At 43.1% G+C, this 20289-nt stretch overlaps 2 protein-coding genes and 1 long non-coding RNA gene across 5 annotated transcripts in view; 2 read left to right on the forward strand and 1 right to left on the reverse strand.

Annotated features, from left to right (window-relative positions):
• LOC311581223 (adhesion G-protein coupled receptor F2-like) overlaps window positions 1-1659 on the forward strand; it is a 35310-nt gene extending 33651 nt beyond the window's left edge. The window contains exon 10 of the mRNA XM_084753311.1: window positions 732-1659. The gene's annotated coding sequence lies outside the window, so the exon portion shown is untranslated. The remainder of the gene's footprint in view (window positions 1-731) is intronic.
• The window catches only part of LOC311581228, a 1115569-nt gene that overhangs the window by 117226 nt on the left and 978054 nt on the right, over window positions 1-20289 (reverse strand). The window lies entirely within an intron of this gene.
• Window positions 4872-20289, forward strand: part of LOC311582007 (adhesion G protein-coupled receptor F4-like) — a 42229-nt gene continuing 26811 nt past the window's right edge. Inside the window, exons 1-3 of one of the 3 annotated variants that reach the window (XM_084754633.1) lie at window positions 4872-5136; window positions 18108-18216; window positions 19139-19193. In XM_084754633.1, the coding sequence (XP_084610759.1) occupies window positions 18130-18216; window positions 19139-19193 (142 nt within the window). In that variant the 5' untranslated portion in view covers window positions 4872-5136; window positions 18108-18129. Of the gene's footprint in view, window positions 5137-16253; window positions 16355-18107; window positions 18217-19138; window positions 19194-20289 lie in introns of those variants that run through there. The other 2 variants (XM_084754631.1, XM_084754632.1) reach the window with 2 other exon arrangements.

The following is a 20289-nucleotide window of genomic DNA, read 5'->3' on the forward strand; positions in this document are numbered from 1 at the left end:
TGGAAGAGAACCACCTAGGCACACGTATGTGCAAGCTCTAGGGCAACGAGATGGGTGACAGAGAAATCTGTACCCTTGGGAAGGCTCACAGAGTAGGGAGGTATATGTCAGGACTGGGAAAGATATATAGGGAGCCCAGAGAAATGCAGAATGACGCAGCAAGGATGATGTACACACAGCTCAAGATGCACATAGAATGCTGAGAAACAGAGATGCAGAGAAAGCATTGTGGTAAGTAAGTAAAGACAGTCTCCCAGACCCTACTCCACACTGTCAGTCTCTACCATGGTCTGTGGCCTTGACAGTAGCCCAAGGCCTTGTAGAGAGAAATGGCTCTTTTCTGAGAGGAGTTAAACTTTGAAGGAAATGGGCCCAATTGTGTATAACTTATGCATCTATAATCCCCGGAGGACCAGGAATTTGAGGGCATCCTTAATTACGTAAAAGGTGTGAGGCCAACCTGTGTTACCTGAGAGCTTCCCTCATCCCCATCCACAAAATGAAGTGGATCATGTTAGAGAAAGGCAAGGCTTCCAGCTCAGCATTCTCAGGCAGTAGGACAAGACAATGCCTGCATTCCAGAGAGGTTTATAGGGAAGAGAGAGTCCATCTGGCAGCTGGGCTCTGCAAAGGGGTTTGGCCAGAGCAAACTCAGTATGCAAGTATGAAGCATCTGTACCTTGCTACTTGTACATTTAAGCTGTGATTTTTTTTTTTCTGTTCTTGACAAGGTTGTTCATTCCTGGAATGGTGGTGTCGAAGGAAGCATGCACTTCGTTCTTGTCCTCTTGCCACTGGGCTCTTTGATGGAGACCTTCCACACTGCAGAGCTAATGGGGGAGAGGGTGACATGTGGAACGCATGAAGGCCCCTCTGTCTAAGCTGCTTTGTGCTTCTAAATATGTCTTGCCCACCCACTGCAAATCTATATATGACATGCTGAGCTTCCGCAAGGGACAAGAAGACAAAGTGGGTCATCGGGTTAGGGTCCTTCACAGCTGCCTCCACCTCCACACTGCTGGGTCACAGTGTTCCTCAGGGAGAGAGCTCTGCTTATCCCGGCAAAGGTAGCCTAGGATGCCACATGTGGGATTCCAAAGGAAGTGTCCCATGAATAGTCTCCACCAGTTGCACTGACTCTAAGCCCCCCACTGCTGGGTCTCATCTAGAAGGCATCCCTCTGCCAGTGTAGTCTACTTTTCCAAAGACAAAGACAATTCATTAGGTCATCAGCCTGTTACTTCTTTGACAGTGAACCAAGTGAAAACCATGGAGCATTCCAGTCGGACATGATACCTGTTTTAAGATGAGACGGAAGTCTGGAACTGTTGTCCATGGCCCTGCTAGCCTGAGCCAACTCTATTGGCTTTCAGCTCTCCACTTTCTCTCTCAGAGCATGGGGCCTGCAAGGGGCTTTCTGCTTACATTTTCAGACATGAGAGGCTGCTGGAACCTGAATGGGGAAGAGGAAATATCGTATTTCAAGTGCTGTGCTGCTCATTTTCCTAGCTGTATGTAAACACATTCAACATTCAAAGCAGACGACACCTGACAAAGAGCAATGCCAAGGACAGAAGCCTTCTCTGAAGCAACCCCACACACAGCTGCCCTGAAGAGAAGCAGGAACTAAAGACATTCAAAGGGGACGCAGACAGATGGCCCAAGCTGTCCTATCTAGAGGCCAGGATTGTTGATGTTCTTTTACAGATGGGAGGTTGGACGTGGTGGGCACTGGTGGAATCCCAGAACTTGGGATGCAGGGACACAGAGCTACTGTGAATTTGAGGCCATCTTGGTTTACACAGTAACCCTGTGTGATAAAACAACCAACCACCCCCTCATAAAAACAAAACAAAACAACAACAGCACACACACACACACACACACACACACACACACCCAAGCCAAACCAAACCAAACCAATGGCAAAAACTACAACTAAAACAGAAACAAAACACAAATGGGAAGGTGAGGCTCTCTCTGTCAGTGAGGAACAAATGCTTTTCTTCTTTCTTTGTGTGTGCGAGAGAGAATGTATGTGCTACGTAAGTGTGGGTGGTTAGTGGGGATGCCCTACAAGTTCAGGAGATGACACCTGGTGTCCTGTTCTATCACTCTCTGCCTTATTTCTTTGAAACAGGGTCTGCCACTGAACCTGGGACTAGACTAGTAGCCAGCAGGCTTCCAAAGTCCTCGTGTATCTGCCACCCACAGGTTACAGGTGGGCAGGGCCATACCTGTATTTTTATGTGGGTTTGGGGGGATTTGAACTCAAGTCCTCAGGCTTGTACCTTAAGGACTCTCATTACTCACCAATTTCTCCATCCTACCCATACCCCAGTTAACAAAAACAAACAGAAACTGTCCTTGAAGTAGGGAAGTCCGAGAGGGTACAGTTACAGGGAAGATCAACTAGAGGATGGGAAAGGGTCCCAGCTAGGGAGAAGAGATCTCTCTCCAGTGGGGTTGCCTCTGCTGGGACACAGCAGTCTTTTCCTGTGTCAGAGATGATTTAGTCAGCAATACTCCCACATAAGCCCAGATCTGTTTATATGAAGAAGATGGGGTGGACACCGTGCTGGCTTTTCCTCAGTGCAGATGTTGCAGCATCACGAAGTATCACTTGCTTATGGTCAATGTAATGAAGTCGAGATGGAGTCTCATGTAGCTAAGTGGGTAGAAGAATGTAAATGTTCACAAAGCTTAGGAAAGATGAACTACTGTTCTAGCTAGCGACGAGAATCCTGAGCACGGGGAGAGAGGGAGGACATCATCCCCTTTTGTTTGTATCATGTGGTGAGCAGATGTGCCTGGCTTGAAAACACTGAACTCAGGTGCACTCACTCTGTGTGACAGGAGGTGGTAGTGTTAACCAAGAAAGGCCCATGGGTGCTCAGAGAACCACTTTATCATTCCTGGGGAACCTCTAGAAGAATTCTAGCTCCACAGTGCAGCATCTTGAAAGATGCCTGGGGACTAAGTTGACTTGTGTGACCCTCAATAGAGACATGCAGTAGGCTAAACTCATCTCACAAAGATGTGGTACAGTCAGGTGGCTCAAGATGACATTGTTTCATGGCTTGAATAGATACTTATTACGTGGCCCTCCTTGGAAAATCACTTTAATTCTTTAGAAATTCGTTTCCTCATTTGTAAGTCGCGGACAAACGAGTCTACCTCCTAGGATTATTGTGATAATTCAAAAGCAGTAAAGTATTTATAATAGTACTTGGGAATAATAATTGCTGATGAAAATGTTAATTTCTTTTACTAGAGTGCCTATGAAAATATGCACATACAGATATATACACACTCACAAGTAAACATACAGCTATGGCCTTCGGCGTGAGTTTCAATGAACAACCTAATTGACTTCTAATCAAGATAATGAAGTGTCTCTTTTTTGTCTGTGTAACATGAGGGTTACAAGCCAATAAAACCCACTGAGGTTTATGGGATGAACCTGTTATCTACTGTTGCCTGACTGAAATGGGTAGTTCCACTCTTGGGGAACAAGAGTGTCTACCACAGAGCTCCACTCATTCTGTGGTGTTTCCAAGACTGGCTTTACTTTCTTTCTTTTCGAATGGGTCCTCCCTGACTGGTGGGTCCCCTAACATAATTTCTGAGAACATTTATAATCTGTGCTATTCACTTTCCATTACTAGTTACTGTGCTGTATTGTTTGTTTGGTTTGGTCTTTCCCTCTATATATGTTTTCTTTCCCAGTTACAGTTGTGATTCATTGAGTCATTAGGAATAGGCTAGTGTTACATTTTCAAACCCTTTTGTAACTTTCTTTTGCCTGCTGATAGGGTAATCATGTGTATTACTTACAGAATATGTTCAGTAAATATGTATGGCCAATAAAATCTTTTCATTACACAACTACTTGAGACTGGTTTTTTTTTTTTTTTTTTGCTCTCCGAGCCCCAAATGACCCAGTATTTAATGAGTGACCTACATAGAACTGACCCATTTTTACAAATGTTGCTTCCTTGACCTGCATTACTATAAGTTACATAACTGCCTCTCACTTACTTCTTTCTTTTCTTTCTTTCTTTCTTTCTTTCTTTTTTTTTTTTTTGGTACACCCTTCCACCCTGCCCCACTGTGACTTCCAAGTGGGGCATTACGGGAGCCCTTGCGGGGAAAGAAGGCTTATAAATGGGAAACATCAGAATTAGAAAATGTGGTACTGTGGTGGTGAGTGATCAATTCAAACTGAGCACTCGGTTGGAAGCTGGGTCAGTGAGGATCTCTGCAGGCAGATACTGTCCTTTCTGGCTCATCGTTACCCATTGGCATGGAGAGGCTGCAAGAGAACTTCTCATCACATCTCTTAGAAATAAAAGAATAAGTAAATAGCACTGGCGAGATGGCTCAGTCGGGTAGAGAAAGGCATCTGCCACCTGGCCTGATGACCTGAATTTGATCTCAGGGCCCCATGACTTCTGCAAGTTGGTCTCTGACCTTCCAATGTGCTACGGCACCCAACACACACAAATAAATAAACACATAGAGAAATAAATTTAAAAAGAAAGAAAGAGCCATAAATCCCTCTGGCGCCAAGGTAGGGGCTAGCTCATAATTTCTCTGGTCATTTTCTCAGTTGGTTTTCTCCAAAATTCATAGGTACAGGTAAAACGCAACAAAAGCCTTTTAAAACCATAAACAATGGTGGTACAACCTTGCATGTTGTCACCCTTGTCCTAATTACACCAGGGAAGATCCAACACAGACTCCCATGTCATCATCTGAGATAAAGACCAGAAGGACCGAAGGACAAACAAGTGACTCACTTTAATGGATTCGCTTCAGACAAGAGAAACCTGTAATTTCTCTTAGGCATGCTTGACAGACCCACTGTGGGGTGATTCACAGCCTTACACAATCCTCGAAGCTGTGGGCTGCTCTGCAGTGGCTAGATTGGTTTCTTGTTACAGGCAGTTGCTTCTCACTGGGGCCTTCAGGACTTCCTTCTCAAAAAGATGGAGACGGGTCACTATCACTGAAGAGGGCTGGCGGGTTTCAGTGTGGATATGTGATGGTGGCCACCATGCTGGGGAGTTCCGTGTTGACTTTCCTGCCTGCTGACTGTCGGTCTCTGGGCTGCTAGATCTGCTTCCTGGACGCGTGAGTACACGGCCCATGCTGGCACCCTTCCCTAGTAGAGAGCTGATCGCTGTCTGCACCTGTCTCAGAATGGGAGAAACGTGTGATTGGGCTGGTGTTTTCAGGAATGCTTGATCTTCAGCCACCAGCCCCGCTGCCCCTTAATGCTTTTTAGAAATTGGCTACCTCAAAGTTGGAGTGTCTATTTGCTATTTTTTTCCATGGAGTCATCTGTCAGGCTTTAATTGCTCATTTCTCAGGGGGCGGGGGGTGAAAACACAAAAAGCTCTGTCAGGCAGTTAGACTCACTGCCTTTGCACGGTCTTCATGCCAGATAAATTTCCATGCCCTCTCTCTAGATGGGATGTGGAGCTTTAACATTCTAGTCTTCTTCTCTTTGTGAACCTGACACACTGTCTTTATGGCAATGGAAAGGGAAACACTCCTTCTGGTTACTGCTGGAAACCGTCTAATGCATCCCCTGGTCTGAATGGCCAGCGTGGGCTGTTTGAAGGCTTGTGCTCTGGACTTGGAGGGCAGTGGCAGGAGAGTTGGGCTCTTGATTCATTGGACGTTATGTTTTGGGCTATATGTTTAGGGTCAGCACTCATGTGAGCTCTCTTCACAGAAGAAAGAAATAAACCATCAGCAATAATAATTACATTATATAATTATAAAAACATTAAGATCATGGGTGAGATGAAGATGCCTTCCAACCCTGAAATTCTGTGATTCGTGAGAGCCCAGCATTGCATTCCAGCAGCAAAGCATGGCTGGAAAGTCATCTAAAATAACCAAGAGGAGATGAGTCTGATTCTATTTCTTAGTAATTCTTTGCAGTTCTCTTTCCACCAAGGCCCCGTACCTCATACATGGTGGAAAGAACCAGTAAAAGTGAGTCTGTAGATTCAATTATTGAGGTTAAGATAGAGACAACTCATTTAGATATCTGATGTTATCGTCAAAGTTCTAATTACATGACCAGAGTAGGAATATATGTGGTTATTGAATTAGGCTCAGGGGAATGACACACACACACACACACACACACACACACACACACACTTACTCTCGAGTTTCTCATCATCTGGTTAACCTTTCTGAATTAGTTATTCCCATAAGACAGTAGGATTGGTCAAGGAGAATGAAGCCAGGTGCTGTCTACAAGGTTGATAGACAAGTGACAATGAGCCTCTCTCTCCCCCTGTACATGTCACTGGAGAAAGGCAAGTAGTTTGAGAGGTGGCATGGCAGTCATCCTTCCCCACTGGCCTACTTTACAGTTCTTGGCCTGACCTTTTTACATTTTTGTTGGGAGCCTGATGCCAGCTCTCACCAGGCGTGTTGAGACGGGTGAGCAGTGCCTCAGTGTGCATGACTCACCCTACAGCTTCATCCAGCGAGTGACAGGAGTTCCAGGACCCAGACAGACTGGTTATCGTTTTGAAATACAGCTCACTCACAAACTCGGTTCTATGTACAGAGAAGATGGAACAAATAGGAGGCAGTGTTCAGGAACATAGGGTTCTTCTGGTCTGTCCAGGGGGAGGAGCGTCAGTGTTTAGGATTCCTAACTTAAAGTGGCAGTAGCACAGAGAAAAACACAGGCATAGTGGACGCCACTGTGCTCTCATCCTGCCTTGCTTCCTTCCCTTTGCTCCATTTTCTTCTTCTTTTTCCTTCCTTCTTCCTTTCTTTTTTCCTTCCTTCCTTCTGTCATATCTCTTCTTACATAAAATTTCATGAATCTTTTTTTTTAAAATCAGAGTCCAGATGGTGCAACAACAACCACAACCACAACAACAACAACCACAACAACAACAAGGAGGCCTGATGAGAAGGAGAGCATTTCTGCCAAACTCAGCAGGTTCCAAAAATGATGGAGCATTTCAAATGCCAGGGCCTTTCATGTCTGTGAGCCTCCACACCCACATCTCTAATCAGAGACAGAAAAGCTGCAGGGAAGAGCCTCACGTCTGTACTGAGCACATGAGGCCATGTCTGTTATTATTATTTCCTAAACAACATGAAATAACAACCACTTACAAAGCATCCGAGATGACGTAACATGCGCGAGAGGTTTTGGGCAAATGCTTACCACCATTTTCTAGAAAAGACCTAAATATGTGAGGATGTTCTGTCTGAAGGAGGCTACAGAAGGGAGGCTGGGTGCTCACATGCTTGTTGAGGACAGGAAACTTTCCTCATGATTTAGAGCCAAACCCTCAGATACAGACCAAGAATCTTTATTCACCCATTCAACCCGTAGGGCCGTTCGTCCACTCATTCATTTATCCAATGCGGGTTTCCCACTCTGAATGGATGCTGAGATGGCTGGTGAGAAAGGTCAGGTCTCCATCTCCTGACTGATAGCAGCCTGATTTTTCCCCCCTTTTAGTTGTGACTTGCTTCCTCGCAGGTTCTCTTGACCTATTATGACTAGACCTTGTGCGTAGAAGGTACACAATGTCCAGGACAGTAAAACAGTTGTGAGGGAGGGCTAGTTACTTAGATACTCGACTCTGGGCTGGCTAGTGAGTTTAGCTGCATTTTACCCCCCCCCCCCCCCTTAAACCTTTGAGGCCAGTACATGTTATTTTCTCTCTGTAATCACTAGGCTACAACGGGAGCCTGGCTGTATTTGGCAGCTTAGAATTGCTGTTTATTATTGTGTGAGAAGTGAAAGTGGATGGCAGAGGGTAATTCACGCTTTTGTGAGGATGTGCAGAGCGAGGCGAGCTGCTCCAGAGGGAAGGAGAGACCTGGAGTGTGCTTCAATTACTTTTATAGGGCCTGAGAAACTGCCACGCTAGGTGGTTCAGCAGCTTTTATTGCTGAAATTAGTACCTTGTGCTATTCACTCCGGGAATAAAGCATGGATCTGTCCTCACTCGGGGGGGAGGGGGGGTAGTATAAAAATCAGAGAATGGCCCTTTGCAAATGACAAATAGCTCGCTATTTGCGTCATTAACGCAGATGACCTCAAACTAAGAGTTCACTGGCATCTTGTTTACTCTTCAGTTTTCATTTCAGAATCTGTCCTTCTTTCTTGTCTTTTCCCAGAGTTTTGCTGTGAGAGATGCAAATGCCTCCCATGAGCACACTGGCGTAAGGATAGGCATTGGCTAGGTGCCCAACAAAAATACCTGGGCTTCAAATCCATGTAGCTGAGTGTGTTTTCCCCTGAGAGAGCATATTTTTCACATGATGGCACCTTTATATTCCTCAAGGCATTTAAAGAGATTTACCTTTGTTTCTAATTATGTGTATGCCCTTGTGTGAATATGTATACGTGAGTACAGCTCTCCGCAGAGGCAGGTCCCTTGGAGCTGGAGTTACAGGAAGTTGTGAGCGACCTGGCATGGATACTGGATGCTGGTCTGAGTTCTCTGCAAGAGCTTTAGGGTCTCTTATCTCCTGAGCCATTTTGACAGCCTCTCAAGGCCTTTATAAAGAGCTTATATGGGTGTTTTGCTTGCATATGTGTCTGTATAGTATCTGCAAAGGCCAAAAAGAGTGTCCCTGGGACCTGAGCTATAGAAGGGTGTGAGCTGCCATGTGGGTGCTAGGAATTGAACCCGGGTCTTCTAAAAGACCGGCCAGCTCTTGTAATCTTTGTTCCATCCATCCAACCTCTCCTCAGCTCCAGAAGCATTTTTTGATGCTGAGGTAATTTTGGCAAAACTTGAATGAGTCATTATTTTTACTGAAAGAATTTCAATGCTGTGTATATGTGTGTGTGCTCAGTACTTGTTGAGGGAAACAGGGAGATTGGGGTAGTGTAATTTATTTCCTAAATTGACTTGATGATGAAACATCTTTTTTTGTTGTTGTTGTTTTTCAAGACAAGGTTTCTCTGTGTAGCCTTGGTTGTCCCGGATTCACTTTGTAGACCAGGCTGGCCTCGAACTCACAGTGATCTTCCTGCCTCTGCCTCCTGAGTGCTGGGATTGCAGGTGTGTGCCACCGTGCCTGGATGATGGTAGAACATCTTTATATGTCATTAAACTAATGTTCCATAGAATCCTAGTTTAGGACACTTAATCCAACACACACAAAATCTACGCTGCCTACCAGAGGAAAGCGAGTAGTGCTCCCAAACTGAAAGAAAACTGAAGCCAGTGGGTATAACTGCCCTGATTGGTAAATTTGTCTTCTGTTTTCTTTCATATTTGGTGCCCATTGCAAATAGTTGGGAAATAATTGGTGGATAATATACAATTATCCCGTATATATGTTCCATATATATATTGTCCCATATATCCATCCATCCATCCACCCATCCATCCATCCACCCATCCATCCATCCATCCATACATACATATGTATGTATGTGGTACGGTTCTGTTAGAACCCAGCTTATTCTGTTTTCTCCCATAGGCTACTAGGGTGTCTTTGTTTCTCCCTCTGTCTTTGTCTCTCCTTTACACGCAGAAGATTGAAGCCAGGGCCTTTTCTAAGATAAGTGGGTATTTTTACCATGCCACTATACACCTAAAACTGGATTAGGGTTTTGATTTAAGTAGCCTGTGATCTATCTTTCTTCTGGGAGCTTCTCTGCTACCATACCTATGGTTCATAGCAGTAGAGGTTAAGGATGCACACAGCCTTGCCAATAAGCTGAATATCCTCCTGAACAGAGCTGAGTACCATGTGTGTGCAGTGACACTTAGTATTCACACAGGGTAAGGTGAGACACTCACTGAGAACCACTAAACTGTCCAGCCAGGAGAGATAGCCTCGTGTCACCCAGAAAGCTGTGTTTTGCTCTTTTGAATAATTTATACCTTCCTGTTGCATTTAATGTAGTATTTATAGTCTTAACATATCTTTTGTTTTGTTTTGTTTTAAGATTTATTTATTATTTATAGAGTCTGTATGTACTCCTGCACTCCAGGAGAGGGCACCAGATCTCACTATAGATGGTGTGAGCCACCATGTGGTTGCTGGGAATTGAACTCGGGACCTCTGGAAGAGCAGACAGTGCTCTTAAGCACTGAGCCACTTAACATATCTTATTAAGAGATAAGTTACACCATATAAGATGGTGCTAAAGACTAGAGAGGACTTTATTTAATTCATTTGTAGGAACATTTCAGTTTGGAGTCATGCAAAATATAAAGTTCACTTTAAGTGCTGTAAATATTTCATGTGTTCATATTTATGGTGCATGTGTGTGCAGGTACATGTCACAGTGTGCATGTGAGGTCAGAGGACAATTTCATGGAGTGGTTCTCTCCTCTGCCTGCATGTATTCCTCCATGCCAGAAGAGGGCATCAGACCTTATTGTAGATGATTGTGAGCCATCATGTGGTTGCTGGGAATTGAACTCAGGACTTTTGGAAGAGCAGGCAATGCTCTTAACCTCTAAGCCATCTCTCCAGTGCCTGTTTCCTTTCTTTACATGGGTGCTGGTGATCCGACTCTGGCCGTCAGGCTTATAAACAAGAACATTTATCCACTGAGCCATCCCACCAGACCTTAGTTCACTTCAAATATTTATCAATAGTAAATCTAAGAAGGTATAAATCAAAAGTAAATCTAAGCGCTTACTGCACACTGTTGCCTCATGACTTCTGGTTGTGAGCTTTTGGGCATTCCTTTCTTTTATCTTTTAATTCCCATTCTTTCAGCGGATTCACTACTTTACAGAGCAAGTCAACTTTTGTCATTGGTCACACCTGAGTTCTAGAGAGGTGGATCCCGTACAATTCTTTCTTACGAGACAAACCGCATTGACATAGACCTAAAGCAGCTACATCATTCATCCTTGCTTACTAGAGCAGGCAAACATTAGAATGTTATGGCTCCAGCTGCATAATAGCTTTCAAATTCTCCCTCAATATGTGATGTAACTGAAAAAAGAACCTTAACGTACAATTATTGTAACAAATGATATGTCACCCCATATCTCAGACTACAATAACACCAGTGATTGAAACCGCCCAGCTAATTGTGCTGAGATCAAAGTTTGTGTTTCTTACAGTCATGCTTACGGCTCTGTGTGTGTGTGTGTATGTGTGTGTGTGTGTATGTGTATGTGTGTGTGTATGTGTGTGTGTATGTGTATGTGTGTGTGTGTATGTGTATGTGTGTGTGTGTGTATGTGTGTGTGTATGTGTGTATGTGTGTGTGTATATGTGTGTGTGTGTGTGTGTGTGTGTGTTGTTTGCTGGTTAAGTTTTTTTAGCTGGTAGGAACATAGAACATATATCAGACCTCTCAGTGCTTCTTAAAGAGCGAGACAGTTTGCAGCTTCTAGATCTGTTACCCCCAATACCCCCAAGAGCTCTGTGAATGCAGAAGCCTTACTTCGGGGAATTCTGTAAATCACATCACATCACTGTGCCTGAGTTTCATCCGGCAAGGTCAGTCTCTCTCCCTCCCTCTCTTCCTCCCTCTTTCTTTGTTTTTCCCTCCATTCCTGCTCTCTCCCTCTTTCCTTCCCTCCCTCATTTCCTCATTTCTCCTCCGTCGCTCTCCTCATTTATTCCTTTTCTGTCTCTTCCTCTGTCCATGTCTTCCTTCCTTTCTTCCTTTGACAGGAATTTCCTGCGTAACCCAGAATGGCCTCAAACTCACAATCCCCCTGCTTCAGCAGCCCGTGCACCAGGAATACAGGTGTCTACCTTCATATCCGGCAAGCCTGGTTAGCTTTAAGAAAAATTCCTAGATGGAAAATGGTGTAGGGAAGCATGCCTTGTCTGTGCGCCTCAAATACAGGTGTTGTTATTTACAAGTGCCTCTTTGGGCATTTCATCTATTTGCACATTTTTCTTTTCTTTTTCGTTTTCTTTCTTTCTTTCTTTCTTTTTTTTCTAGTGAAAAAGGCTTTATTTAAGCCTCAGAATTTCTTCTACATATTTGATCCTGAGTGTGAGTCTCTGATACAGATGCCTTGGTAGGGAGATTTTAGAATAATCATGGAGGAGGGTAAAGAGGGAGGATTAAGAATGCCCACGTCAGTGAAAGAACTAGAAAACCCTGACAATGACAATGACCCTTGTCTCTTAGCTGACAGGAGATAGTGTGTTAGAGGCTCATACATTTACAGCCAGGGCTTCGGAAGATGTCAAGTAGATTAAAGCAGCACACAAGATAGAAATGCTGGATACAGCTGCGTACCTGGCAGTGTGCATTGGGGGAGACATGTTTTTATATAAAATGCTTGAAGCAAAATATTACATTTTCAGTTTTCTATATAGAACAGTGTAGACTTATCTATATTCATACATGCACACTGACCCAGAATGTATGCTGTTTCTTATTGTGCCATGGTAACAAAAATCTGAAGGTCAGAGGTGTGTCTGTGAAATGTGTGGGCACTGGAAGATGACTTACACAGGCTCCTCTGGAATTCTGCTTTGTGATGGTTGTTATCAGCACAATGTCTCCTGTGGCAATGTTCAGCACACACCAATCAGACATCAGCGCTTCTTCCCACCCACAGTTCAAGATCAGGAATTCTGTATCCATAATAATCCCTGTGTCCTTGCAAATTCGCTACCACTGCTCTTCTGTTATTCCTCCTGCTTCTGTTTCTCTGCTCAGACTTTCTTTTTTTATTTTTTACTTTTATTGACAATAGATTTTTTTCTTACATAGTATATCCGGATTATGGTTTCTGCTCCCTCTGTTTTGCCCATTTCCTCCTCACTTTCCCTCTCATCCAGATCCACTCCCTTCCCATCTCTTAATAGAAAGCAAACAGGCTTCATAGGGATAAAAATACAATAAGAAAATAAAAATTAAATATAATAAGGTAATAAGGTAAAACCAAATCCAACCAAACAGAATGAAAAGAGCCCAAGAGGAGGCACGAGAATCAGAGATCCGCTTGTGTGTGCCCTCTGGAATCCCTATTAAAAACACTAAACTGAACAATTGAGATGTAATCTGAATCAATTAATAAAAAAAAAAACCCCACTAAACTGGAAGCATAACATTCATATGGAGGACCCAGTGCAGACTCTTGCTGGTGTCTCGTGCTTTGAATGCTGTCTCAGGCTCTGGGAGTTCATCCGAGATTTGATCATGTTGATTTAGAGGGCCTTGTTTTCTTGGCGTCTTCAACCACCTTTCATTCTTATACTGTTTTTGCCTCCTCTTCCACAGGGTTCCAGGAGCCCTGAGGGGAGAGATTAGATGGAGAAATTCTCTTTAGGGTGGAGGGTTCCATGGTCTTTCACTCTCTGCATAATGTGTGGCTGTGAGTTTCTGTAGTTCTCATCTGTTGCAGAAGAAAGCTTCTCTGATGATGGCTGAGCAATGCACTGGTCTATGAGAGTAGCAGGATGTCATCAGGAGCCATTTTGTTTCTTCTTCTTCTTCTTCTTCTTCTTCTTCTTCTTCTTCTTCTTCTTCTTCTTCTTCTTCTTCTTCTTCTTCTTCTTCTTCTCCTCCTCCTCCTCCTCCTCCTCCTCCTCCTCCTCCTCCACCACCTCCTCCTCCTCCTCTTCCTCCTCCTTTTTCTCCTTCTCCTCCTCCTTTTCCTCTTCCTCAAAGAGTAGTACTTAGTTTTACCCTGGGTCCTTGGCTATCTAGTCCCAGCTTCTTGGTCATCCAAACCAGGTTGTTACGGGATTCCATGTCGTGGAGTGGGCCTTCAGTCAATTCAGATATTGACTGGCTATTCCCTCAAGGTTGGCGCCATCATTGCTATAGCATGTCTTGCAGGCAGGACAGCTGTGTTGGTGTTTATGTTTCTCTTCTCATAGCCTGAAGAGTACCTTCCTGTACCAAAGGAGTGAAGGCTCTTTGTAGACACCAGCTTTACTTTTTCATGTTTAATGAGTTGGGTAGGTGTTATCTTCAGCAGTGGGGCCTTGTTGACAGTTTGTGGAGAGAAACCTGTGGTCCTGGCAACAGCCTAGGTTGTTTGAGGAGGCCCATGGGACCCTTTTGGATATCAGCTCAATTAGATGTAACCTAGTCCCAGTCGTCCTGGGAGCTTCATTTGGTGATGACCAGTAGGGGTTCTGTCTCCCCCGTCATTTTGTGATTTCATTTAGATCACCTTCATAGATGTATATATTTTAGATAGTTTCTGCTGTATTAGGTTTCTATACTACCCCTCAAATGACCCTTATTTTTCAAAGGTTTTTTTTTTTTTTTTGAGACAAGGTTTCTCTGTGTAACAGTCCTGGCTATCCTGGACTTGCTTTTGTAGACCAGGCTAACCTTGAGCTCACAGTGATCCACTCGCCTCTGCCTCCCCAGGGCTGGGATTAAAGGCGTGCACCACCACACCCAATCATGACCCTTAATTTTAGCTGCCTCTTCCCTTATTCTCTTCTTCATACCCCTCTCCTCTCCCACTCCCTTCTTAATTTTCCCTTTCCAGCTCTCCCACATACACCCATAACTATCTATTCTATTTCCCTTTCCTAACACCATAGTTTCTTTGTACCTATGGATTGTAGTTTTGCTATTATTGACTTAACAGCTAATATCCACATATAGGTCAATATATACCATATTTATCTTTCTGGGCTTGAGATACTTCACTCAGGGTACTTTTTTTTTTTTCAGTTCTATATATTTACCGGTGACTTTCATGATCTCACTCTTTTTAAGAGCTGAGTAATAACCCATTGTGCAAAGTATCCATTCTTCTGGTGAGGGACATCTAGTTCCCCCCTCAATTTCTGCCTACTATGAATAAAGCAGTAATGAACATGGTTGAGCAAGTGGTAGGATGAAACATCCTTTGAGTATTTGCCCAAGAGTGGTATAGGTGGATCTTGAGGTAGTTTGCTTCCCAGCTCCTCGAGGAAACACCACACTGATTTCCATACTAGCTGTACAAGTTTGCACTCCCATCAGCAACAAGATGAGTGCTCCCCTTGCTACACAGTCTTACCAGATGAGTTGTCACTTGCTTTTATTGATCTTAGCCATTCTCATGGGTATAAGATGAAATCTCAAAGTAGTATTGACTTACACTTCTTTAATAGCTAAAGAGAAAATATTTTAAAGTGTTTCTCAGCTATTTGAATACCCACTTTTGAGATGGAATACCCACTTTCCTAATGTTTAGTTTCTTGAGTTCTTTATATATTTTGAATTCTCTCTCTCTCTCTCTCTCTCTCTCTCTCTCTCTCTCTCTCTCTCTCTCTCTCTCGGACATGTAGTTAGTATAAATAATCCTTTCCTAGTCTATAGGCTGCTGCTTTGTCTGAATGACAGTGTCCTAAGCCAAGCAGAAGCTTTTCAGTTTTCATGAAGTCTCATTTACTAACTGTTGATCTTAGTGCCTGTGCCATTGGTGTTTTGTTTAGAAAGTCTTATTCTGAGCCAATAGGTTCAAGGCTGCCAATGAGTTTCCCCTTTTCAATTCTCTCAGTTTCAGTGTATCTGGTTTTATGTTGAAGTCTTTGATCCATTGGGAGTTGAGTTTTGTGCAGAGTCATAGGGATGAATCTTTTTAGATTCTTCTACATGTGGACATCCAGTTTGACAAACACCATCTGCTGGCATTGCCTTTCTCCCCAGTATGCATATCTGTCTTCTTTATAAAAAATCAGGTGTCTATAGGTGTGTGGGTTTATGTCTGGGTCATCAGTTCAATGTCATTGATTGTTATGTCTGTTTCTGTGCCTTTTATCATGCTGTTTTTATGATGCTTTATAGTGCAACTTGAAATTGGGCATGTGATACCTCTTGCTGTTCTATTGTTGCTCAGGATTTTTTTTTTTTTAGCTCTCTTGGTTTTTGTTTGTTTGCTTGTTTTCATATGAAGCTAAAAATTGTCCTCTTAAGATATGTGAAGAATTTTGTTGAGGATTGCATTGAATCTATAGACTGCTTTTGATAGGATGGTCATTTTTTTTCCCATATTAACTCAATGGATCTATGGGCATGGGAGATCTTTGCATCTTCTGATATCATCTTCAGTTTCTTTCTTCAATGTCTTAAGGTTTTTTTCAATCACACAAGTCAGACTTGCTTTTCAAGATGATGTTATAAGCCAAAGTACTTTCCCTTCTCCCATTGGTTTGGAATTTTAAACTTAAAGAGATTCTGCAAGCCTGTCTGTAAGTACCTGGGATTCCTTTAGGCTGAAGGATTCCAGGATTCCTGAAAGTCTCAGTCTCGACAAGGAGAATCTGAGACCTGATTACTGAGTTTTCTCTGTTTCCAGGCTAAAGGTGGCTTGTGAGCATCAAAAGTTCAGAGTTTCAGCAGAGCATAAAGGCTCTGATATTTGCCAAGAACTTGTATCTACCCAGCCTTGAAGTAAGTACATGATATTACTGTTGGCCTGTCTTTGTCTTTTTTTTTCCATATTGAAATTTGGATGCTTTTTAAAATATATTTTATTACTTTATTCATATTACATCTCAATTGTCATCCCATCTCTTGTATCCTCCCATTCCTCCCTCCCTTCCATTTTCCCTTTACTCTCCTCCCCTATGACTGTGACTGAGGGGAACCTCCTCCCTCTGTATATGCTCATAGGGTATCAAGTCTCTTCTTGGTCTTGATTATAGTCTCCACTACATCCTTTAAGGAAAGGATAGTATAGTGGTTTGAATGAGAATATTCCCCCGTTGGCTACAACATTTGAAGGCTTAGTCCCCAGTTAGTGGCACTGTTTAGGAAGGTTGAGGAGGTGGTGGCCTTGATGGTGGGAGTATGGCACCGGCTTTGAATGTTTGTAGTATCACCCCCCATCCTGTTATCTCCCTCTGCTTCATGCTTGCAATTGAGATGTGAGCTTTCAGTTTCCTACTCCTGCTTCAACCCCTGGTGCTTGTTGCCATGCTTCTCTTCCAAGATTGACTCTTCCCTATGAAACTGTAAGCCAAAGTAAACTCCTTCTTGGCCTTGGCCACTATGTTATATTATAACGGCAGAAGAGTAAGCAATGGAGACAGTGCCCTTAATTTTTACTCTGTTACATCTGATGTGGTTTCTGGCAAACAGGAGCCACTTGATAAATGATGGGCATTAGGATGAATTTATGCTACTTTTAAAGAGGTGAATGGACAAACAGGCTAGCTAAGTCAGTTTATAAACAGTAGACAGGACATTGGAACCCAGCTCTGTTTCCAAAATCCAGGCTAGTTTTGCTTTTCTGTGTCTGTACCTTCAAGAGAAAAATTATAAGGAAAAAATTCTGAAAGTAAAGGGTCTGAATTGCCCCATGGAAATGTGCTGAACTTCAAAGTTGTGATGATAGTTTGTTGGGGGCATGACTAGAGACCTGCTGTACAGTAATTGGATCTCTCTCTGTGTCTCTGTCTGTCTGTCTGTCTGTCTGTCTGTCTGTCTGTCTGTCTCTCTCGTGTATGTGTGTGAATAATACTGTTTTTTTGTTCTGTCACTTTGGATCTAATTGTTTTAAAGATTTATTAATTATATATACAGTATTCTGCATGCATGTACACCTGCATGCCAGAAGAGGGCATCAGATCACATTATTGGTAGTTGTGAGCCACCAATTGGTTGCTGGGAATTAAACTCAGGACCTCTGGAAGAGCAGTCAGTGCTCTTAATCTCTGAGCCATTTCTCTAGCCTTTGGATTTTATTTTTGAGACAGACAGGGCCTTTCACTAACCTGGATCTGGCTGATTTGCCTAGACTGGCTGTCCAGTCAGCCTCAGGCTTCTTTTTGTCATTGCGTTTTCCAGTGCTAGGGGATTATAAGTGACTAAAGCCAGCATTCCAGACTCCCTAGAAAACTCTGATAAACGTTGACTTCTGGTTTGCTCTTCGTGGCTTACTCAGCTTGCTTTCTTACAGAAGCCAGGATGTGCCCGGTGGTTGAGCTGTTCACAATGGACTGGGACCTCTTATATCAGTTGTAAATTGTGAAAAACACCCTCAGACATGTCTACAGGCCTGTCTGATGGTGGCGTTTTCTCTGTTGAGTTTCATCTTCCCCATGACTTTGGCTGCACCGATGTGGCCCTCTGGTGTGCACTGAGTGAGCCAAGTGAAGTTGTCACCTTCAGCTGAATCTACCTTCTTTCTTCTCTGCTGCAGGTTCAAATCCCCATGTGTGAGAATGAAGCCCCAGGTCACCACAGTTTGCTGTTTGGTGTTTTTTATGACCATAGAATGTTTTCATTTTAAACTCAAGACTCAAAAAAAAGTAAGTTTGATTTCTCCCTGTGTGATCCCAAGAGAAACCCCTCAATTCTCTTAAGCATCTAGATAGCTGATAAGTAACATGCCAATTAAAACATATTTTCATATGATCATAACCTTACCCTTATTGATGGTAATTTTCTCTTTTGTTCCAAAAATCTTTTTTTTTATGTTTGTTACATGATAGTAATTTTCAAAAGAAGGGAACAACCTCAGCAACCACAAAGGAAGAGGTGGCAGGACATGGCCCAGGAGCCAACAGTTGAGTGTAGCAGTCACTTTGGAAGCTACACAGATTGTACACAGGTAGCTGCCCAGAGGAGAAAGACCTAAGATGGCGGCAGAACAACTTAGATCCAGGTCTTATGTTAGCTTTTGGGAGTTGTTTTGCTTTATCAACTCTTCATTCCTTTATCACATGTCATTCTTTTTATCATATCAAAGTTTATACTTCAAGGCTATCCTTATACTCTTGTACTTGTGTAGAAGATCCATGATTTGATTATTGTAACCCAGTGAACAGTCCTACTTTCTATTCTTTTCATCCTTCCAAGGATGTATTTATAGTAACTGGGGCTTCTCCTTAGCTGTCAGTGTGGGCAGGGGCTAGCTTGATGGTGTAATTGCCATTTCTGCCATCTCTTAACAGTCCAAGGATTCTTAAGACTACAAGAGAAGTACCCCATCCATTAACTTGATCTTTCAAGATCAAGTGATTCCCAGGTTAGCCCTCTTTATCCCATTAGAGACAAGTGCTTCCTCACTTGTGTCTTGTTTAGCATGCTCCCTCAGAACCATCCCACGAGTCTGCCACAACTTCCTTCCTAGTCTTGACCGCCTTTCCTCTTGATGTTTACATGGCTCCTCTAAGTTACGTAGAGAGAGAACATCTCACGGTAATGTTTTTTTGAATTTATATTTTTCAGGATGAAGATAAACTTCGAATATCTCCATGGAAACATGACTTTAGGTGGACACAAGGTATGTATGACTGTAGAACAGTCTTCATTCATTTGGAGATAGGGCTAAAATTAAGAGAGTGCTGCAAGCATGTCTCCAGACCTCAGGCTTTCCAATGCAACAACAACTTCTCATGAATTCTCTGTGCTTTGTGCATTGATAGATTTTTTTTTCTTGCAACTGGTTTCATACACAACATTCCCAGCTAGGTTGAGACGAGGTATTGCTCTCCCTTAGTCATGCAACTCTTACACTACCCATGTGCCATCTTGCTCTGGTACACTTTCCGTTGCTATGATAACAGGGTTATTTCAGGGGATACTTCCATCACAGTCCATCACTGAGAGAAGCCGGGCAGGAACTCCAGCAGGCACTGAAGCAGAAACTATGGAGAAATGCTGCTTTCTAGCTTACTCATTAGCTCATGCTCATCTAACTTTATGACACAGCACAGGCCCACCTAGTGCTGCCCACAGCAGGCTGTGCCTTCTCACTTCAGTCATCAGTCAAGGTAGTCTCTCACAGACAGGGGCATAGTGCAATCGGTTCTGGACATAAGTTGTCAAAAACAAATAAACAATAGGAGCAGCAACAACAAAACCAAACAGAATAAAACATCACTGTTACACACACACACACACACACACACACACACACACACACACACACACACACACACATACAACCAACCAAATGAAAAAACAACAACAATAACAACAACAGCAGCAGCAGCAGCAACAACAACAATAACAACAAAGCCCATACAAAACAAACAACAAACTAACAAACAAACAGCTAACCATGGTACATCATGTTGTGTTTGGGGACTTTCTGGTGGTGATTATTTTTTTCAAGTGCTCTTCTAACGAGAACACTGGAATGTTGTTTAGTATTTTTAGCTTAAAAAAAAGGGGGCAGGGCTATGACCTCTCCCAGACAGTACAACCAACTGAGGAACAAATGTTCAAACACATGCGTCCATCGGGCCTGTTCCTCACTTGAATCACAATAGCATTCAAGGCTCTCATGTCCTTTCCTTTGTCTTTTCCTTTCCACCCACCTCAGGGTTTCTCAGTAGGGGTTTCTGGATACCCTGAGGCCCCTTTTTCTGCCTCCT

Source organism: Acomys minous (genome assembly GCF_964271855.1).
Source record: "Acomys minous genome assembly, chromosome: 13".
Lineage (NCBI taxonomy): Eukaryota > Metazoa > Chordata > Mammalia > Rodentia > Muridae > Acomys > Acomys minous.